At 34.9% G+C, this 7,474-nt stretch overlaps 1 protein-coding gene across 1 annotated transcript; it reads right to left on the reverse strand.

Moving 5' to 3' along the window:
- Positions 1-550: 550 nt before the first annotated feature.
- On the reverse strand, positions 551-7,236 carry LOC104086886 (bet1-like SNARE 1-2). The gene is made up of 6 exons (XM_009591230.4): positions 6,960-7,236; positions 4,672-4,828; positions 3,057-3,113; positions 2,922-2,981; positions 2,697-2,782; positions 551-880 (listed from the first exon to the last, which is right to left on the reverse strand). The coding sequence occupies exons 1-6, from the start codon at positions 6,971-6,973 to the stop codon at positions 853-855; spliced, it is 402 nt and encodes a 133-aa protein (XP_009589525.1). The 5' UTR covers positions 6,974-7,236; the 3' UTR covers positions 551-852.
- Between the last annotated feature and the right edge of the window lie 238 nt (positions 7,237-7,474).

Consider the following 7,474-nt stretch of genomic DNA (forward strand, 5'->3'; position numbering starts at 1 on the left):
TCAATAATGCAAATATAATTTGAAGTTAAAAAATAATAAATAAAAAAAACCTTGGTCCACTTGGAAAATTCTTTTGAGCTTTAAAGTAATTACTTTAGTGGGGCCTAAGTCTTGAACCAGCCTTGTCTGGGGCTTCCAATATCGACTGCTCTACCTCAGCTAAATCCCAGACTTTTCCGTTTACGGAAATTTTTGGTCTTGATCAAAGGATTTGCTCTAACCATTTAGTTATTAGTATATGATTTCCGTAGTACTCCATTAAACATGGTAAGTGAAGTTTGTTACCCAAAATTTAATTTGTTGAATGGCTCCAAACATATTTGTTAAATTTGGTAATTAGAGACATTTGACTTCTAATAATATTATGTCTAATATTTCTTCTTTACTTTTCTTTTCGAGCAAAGAACGAGAGTCTTGCACTCTTGCTTTAGAATGAAAACATCAATGATGTTTTGGTTTAATTTGTAGCTTGAGTCTGCAAAATCAATTTCTTTGGTTAATAAAAACGCACTTTAAAGAGTAATACCAAAGTTACCGAACCACACAATCGAAACCGAAAAGTAAAAAGCAAAACCATAGAACTGAAATCTTTCAAAACCGTACCTAGCCGACCGATGAACACCCTAGTCAAGTTTTACGCCATATAGCTTTCTATATGATTTTTCAAAGAATGTCTGAAAATATCTTCCTTTTCCATGCGAAAATAAACAGCCTTCACATGATACAGTACGAAATATACAATTTACTGTGCCAGTTTTCCCTATAAGATTGAAGTAGATGCCAGTTATATGTCACGTTTTGTGGTATGGCCAAGCGGTTTGAAGAACAATCTTAGTAAACCCTGCCTCAACGTCAACCATACATAAAATACATGAGAAACCTGCAAGAGGGAAAAGAAAATGAGATTAAGAACACTTCTACGCTTCATCTACCTTCCTCCGGTTTCACAGTTTATGTTTTCTGGAAACAGTGAAATGATTCTTAAGGCATTCCACTGAAGTTCTTAAGATGATATAAACATACCCAATTAGTACACTGGTTTAATTAGGGTAATAACCCGACTTAGTTCGGACCCCTCCTCAAAAAGAAAGAGAAAAACTACTACTACTACACCATAATCCCAAACTATATAAGGTCAGCTACATGAATCCTCATCCCTCCATGTAAACTTATCTCAATATATTAAAATAATTTAGATTCTCTAGCGCTAGAAGTTCTCTACATTTTCTAATGGTATACAAATCTCTAATTAAAAGACTACCAACAAACCATGAACCCAAAATAAGCATTCGAGTATGACTAAGTTTTAATATCAACTAATTGGTATCACTTGTATGAATTTTTTCTTCCATTTCGCTTTCATGGTAACATTTTCTATCAAAAGGAGGAAAATTGACTTCCTTCACCTATAGGCTGAAGTCAATTTCCTTACAATTATCTTTAACTATTAACTTCGTATTATTTGCTTCAACTAACATTTAGACATTATTATTATTATTCTCTAATACTCAAGAGTTTCATCAAAATACTCTACAATTTGCTAATATTATGATTAATCTTTAATATACATTTTTTTCTGGAAATTACCAACCAAACACCAGAAATAAATTTACTGTGGATGACATTTTCCATGGAAAGTGACTTCTGTAGTACCAAACACACCCTCTTTCATACGCTTTCTCCAGATCTTTAAATGCAAAATGCAGATCCTTCTTCCTCTCTTTATAAATTTGATTAATCTTCTTAGCAACAATATAGTTGTGGAGCTGCTAGATATAAATTCAAACCGGTTTCGACACTATTGTAATATCCTTGAGTCTATGTTCTATCGCTCCTTTCCAAGCTTTCATCATATGACTCATAGGTTTAATGCCATTAGTTTGACAACTTTAAACATCTCTTTTGTTCTTATATATTGGAATCAAGGTACTCTTTCTCTAATCGTTTGGCATCCTTCGACTCCTTAGTATTGCATTAAATAGTTTGGTAAGCCAAACTACTCCAACCTCTCCACGATACTGCCAAACTCTAAAGGAAACCATAATAGCTGAAAATTATTTGATCAAGCAATTTACTTCATATAAAACAAACCATTAATTGGTTTTTACGTCTCATTAAGGGGCATCAAATCAACACCTTGGGATGGAAAATGATTATACCCAAGTCTAATACATTGATTTAAGTAGGTTTCTAGCATAGGCTCGTTGACAGCCATCAATTGCCTCAATCAAATCATCATATCCAAACCTAGTACCTTAATTTAGTATTGTTTTTAACCGATAATCTCACTCTCATTAACAATTGGCAACAAAAAATTAGCATCCAACGAAGAAAAGGTAAAAGCCCCAGCAGATATCCAAATAAATTGATACATGGATGGAATCTTAGAGCGACCAATGGCATGAATCATTAGGAACAAACTTATCTACCAAAGGCGAGTGAACATCTGAGATGAGAAGTCAGAGGTCTGTTTACACTCCTCATTATTCCACACTTCAGTTTATGGCTGTGGTGAGAGATTACACCAAATATCATTTAGAAAACTAAGGTGATTTATTAGGATTACTATCTTGAGATGGAGGCAGAAAGCAAGTTACATGGTTTCTCACTGTAAGGAATATTTATAAAGGCAAGTCTTTGCATTTAGTACCTCGTATCAGAAATGCAAACTGTAAAGTCCAGGCAGAGATACTTACCTAAGTATGTAGTATATTAGGAAAAAGGAAAGCACAAAGTATCCGACGAGTTTGCACATTTTCCGATTTGATTTCTTCTCGAATACCTAAGAAAGTAAATGGGTTGTTAACTTTCATTTGACAAAGGAAATTACAGGAAAACAAACATATGCATATCCTATAAGTATGTCTCATGAAATCACACACACACATGACATAACAACATAATTTATCACAAGTGCTTACCATCTTGAATCGATCCATGGTTCCTGACATGATTCCTCTAGATGAATCCATCTCATTCCCCTAATGGAAATGATCCAAGAAAGAAAAAGTTAACTAGTAGTGTACGCAAAAGATTCACAAAACTAGCCGGCTTACCATTCGGTCTAGCACTCGGTTGTGGTTCTCCACCTCCTCATGTATGTCACCTGTTAACTGTCCAAGTGCAAATATACTAAGTATCAATGCCTGGAGAACATTAAAAGTACATACCAGACGTGCTGGAACTCCAAAACAAATATCATGAGTGCTAAAGAAGATTACACATGATACGACAACACAAAGAACAACTTTCATTTACATAGCTGTGAGCATCATTTCCTCTAAACTTGATGCCCTTATGCAACTTCAGTAGGCAAAAGTTCTACGAAAATGCAAATAATGAATGGAGCTTTGCCAGTGAAAGTAGCACCAGAAATATGAGAATGGATTACCCTACAGAAGGCCAAGGACGCATTTTTTCTCCAACTTCTTGACTTACACAGAACCTCAGCAGTTAATCTTGGTCTTCTCATGTTTTTTAATAAAATTAGGTACAGCTTTGGTTAAGAGTCACATCACAAAAGACAGTTCAAGACACGTACTGCACAAAAATACCCTGGCTCAATGCTCAGACTTTCACCCATAACAGTAGCATCAGGCCATGTGGTCACAAGATGGCAATGAGGCCTACCTTTGCCATGGGCATAAACACAAAATTACAGTTCAGTGTACTGTTTTTTTAACCATGAGAATATGGTCATAGCATTGCAGCTTTGTTAACCATCTGGGAGCATTCTGTTTTGACACCTCACGTGAGGACTGCCTGATAGACCTTGAACATGAACCATGTTGTCCTCCTTAGCCAATAATACTAGGAGTTAAAGATCAAATAACACAGCCTATCACTACATTTTTGCTAAAAACCTGGTGAAACTGGGAATAGGGGTCCAAATTGGCTTTGGTGCAGTAATTAATTAATGTTGTACGCAATAGCACTTTGGCCAGGTAGCTTAAAGATAAGATGCCATGTACATTGGCCATATCACTCTTCAAAAGGTCTAGGTTTTTTTCCGAAAACAAAAATGTTAACCTTAAATTCTACCTTAATTTTGTGACAGTAACTGCAGATCCAGTGAATCTAACTCAGAGTTGAAGTGATAAATTTGATTGCAGGGATCATGTACAGCTTAATTAAGTGGTCGTTCTATTGGAGGATTAGGAAATAATCAACATAAAATCCTGCATAAATAATGCAACGTTTGGTTGGAGGGATTAGGGATAAAATCCCAGCATAACTAAGGCAGTGTTTGGTTGAAAGTATTAAACAATCCCGTATTAAGTCATGCGAGAGCCTATGCATTATTTTTTGATGGATAAAATGTGGAATAAGAATACACATGTTAGCAAAACAGAGATAAAATTATTTAAAGACAAATATTCTTAAAGTACGTAATTCCTACATAATATTCCATTAATTATTATTCACCGCATAAACAATCTTTGGATTATAAATTAACAATCCAGGCATAAGTAGTATGTGAACCAAATCATCCCTATGTAAACTGTATAGGATAAACTTTCGGCACTTTTGAAAATTCTCTTACTTTCAAAGGTAGATAAGCTTACACAAAAATCACAGCTCCTCAGTGGACTGTATGCTTCAAAACAAAGAAAGAAAAGATTTAATACCGAAAAGGGGGAAGAAGATGAATGAAGCATAGCAAAAACTTACTTTCTTTAAAAAGCTGACTCTGTCTTGTAAGCTATCCACAGCTTTGTCGTTGTCTCTTTCATCAAGATCACGGGGATAGGAAGATGAAGCCCTTATACCACCTTCCTCAATACTATCATAGTTATCAAAGAGAGCAGCTCTATGGGCTCGATGATCCCTGTAGAATAGGAAGTTCAAATGCAATTTGTAAGGCCATGGGACAAGAATAATAGAGACTTCTGGATATTATTACATATCTTAGCAGTCAGTAGGTAATGTACTGCTTTGCTATGTCATATCATTGGGACTAATTAGCTGCACAAGACCCCCCTCGGGTGATCAATATACCGATCATAGAAATAAACCCTTCAATGAAATAGATTATGTGAAGCAGGAAGAGCTATTTATCTAGTGTATATGCAGATACGTGAAAGATACAAGTTTAATGTCCAGATAACATAAATTAGATGTGAGACCTTTATTTTGCTAAATCAGGAGGAGAAATCCTGGCACATAAATTGCTTGCGGCATGAGGGCACACCCTAAAAGAGAAACAATTCATACCCTACCCCCATATACAGAGAGTATTGGATCAAGTTCTGGCTTTCCAAAATCCATGTTACATGGATCCTTCATTTGTGTTGATGTACCCATGCTGAGTGGCTGTGATATGAATATCGGTACTCCGTACTTATTCTTCAAAATGCACTATAAACTAGCAAACCTGAACATTCCCATACAAAATACTTGCACACATCTGTATTTGATACGTACAAATAGCTTGGTTCTTATATACAGCTCAAAATATATTAACAAGCACTAAAAATAACTACAGGAAAGCATGACAACTAGCCGAAGTGTCCAACATGGGTTGACAAGTAATGATCCATATCAATCAACTATATCTCAATCTCAAACTAGTTAAGGTCGACTATATGAATCCTCTATATCCATTCCACAAATAATTTTTGACAATCGATGATTGACTGCAGTACATTACTTTCACATTGCACCTTCTCTTTCTGAGTAGTCAAATTCGTAATAGGCATGTCCTGTGAGTGTCAAAGTCCAAACAAGATATTGCTTCTTCAAGTACATCTTTTTTTCTGTTTTCTTTCATATATCCCTCTTCAAATGCCCAAGTTTCATGGCAGCAAACATCAGAGACCCAGCAAAAAGAGCATTCACTTGGCACATAGGAAATCAGTTCATGATAGCTGAAATGCAATCCTTTCTTATGTCTTCTATCGTCTAATCCCAGTCTAAGCTTCAATTATATATCATTATACGCCCTCCAAATATCCAATTATTTCTCAAAGTTCCGCATCATGAATTATATCTTAGTGCATTTAAACTGGCATCTTAATCCATGTGTCACAATCATGAATTATTCTTCCCAGGCATTCAGCCAAATCTTAACAGTTAGGCTGATCATAAGCGCCAATTGCGATATGCTTAATCTTTTCTTCCTTCAGACCAGAAAATTCCCATTTCGACATACTCTTGAAATAAGTATTCCAACTACTCAGGTATGCCTCGTGCCCAGAGACCAAACTTGTCTGACTAATTTCCCTAGAACACAAGTGCGGAGCCAGAAGCCTAGTTACAAGTTAGACCGACCTAGTAGCTTTTGCTCAAACTGTATATTTATGTTAAGAAACTCATTAAATATGTACAAATATAAAATTTAGAACCCAGTTATTAGCACTTGTAGTCGTGGTTTTAAAATCCAGAACCCATAAAGTTGAAATCCTGACTCTGTTACTGTTTGCCTATCTTTTAAGAAGCAAAGCATACAAAAGCAAACTGGAGCCACAACAAACATGTCAATCCACTAAAAATCAGATCAATGTGCCACTACATATATAAACCCTCCGTCCCAAAGTATTTTCTCCTTTTCCTTACTTTGGATGTCTAAATTTCAAAATTAGAACTTTCCATTCCAATGTAAACCATAACTGTAAGCTAAGTAACATGATTCGTGAAAACCTTATTATCGGGGGCGGAGCTACTGTGGATGTTGCTTGTTCGGCCTATCAGTAACTTTGGTTGAAAACGTATATTTGTCTAAGAAATACATCGAATATGTACAACTTACTAGTTTAAAACTCAGTAACTTAAAAGTACTGGAATCTCAAACCTATAAACTTCAAATATTAGGTCCGCCTTTTTATGCATAAGGCCAATGGTGGCATACATTAGCATACATTCAAATTCACAGTTTTTGCGTTCCAATGGCATGTAAGTAAAAATATGAAGAATGCTTGTATATATGTAAAAGTGCAATAGAGAATCGAACAGAGACTGACCTCCGATAACTCATTGCAGAAATTCCAGCTCACAGTTGTCACTGGTGATCCGAATTGAATTTTTTGCATACAAGAGGAAATGGAAGATTCTAGAAGTTAGGAGAAGAAAATTCGAGTAGAAAATCTTAAATTGGAAGAGCAAGTGCAGATCTGGAAATTTTCTCTGGAATTTTCTTATTTATAAAACGAATCGAATTGGAAATGCTAGAAAGTGGAGAATTATATGAAGAATGCTTAAGGTGTTGGGAAAAGAAACTGAAATTTTGAGTTAACCAATGAGAAATCCCTTAAGACGAAACAGAGAGTAATCTTACGTGTCGGTGCCTATTGAAATGAATTTTTTAATTATTTACAACTAATACTGTAATAGCTTTGATATAGTGTTTGAATATTCAAATTTTAATTTTAAAATATTAAATTTAATTAATCCAATTTATTTTAAAAGATTAATCAAATTAATATAAATTAAAACAAATGGACTATAATGAAGTGATAGTATTAATGTGTTAAAATAA

The sequence above is a fragment of the Nicotiana tomentosiformis genome, chromosome 9 (assembly GCF_000390325.3).
Source record: "Nicotiana tomentosiformis chromosome 9, ASM39032v3, whole genome shotgun sequence".
NCBI lineage: Eukaryota > Viridiplantae > Streptophyta > Magnoliopsida > Solanales > Solanaceae > Nicotiana > Nicotiana tomentosiformis.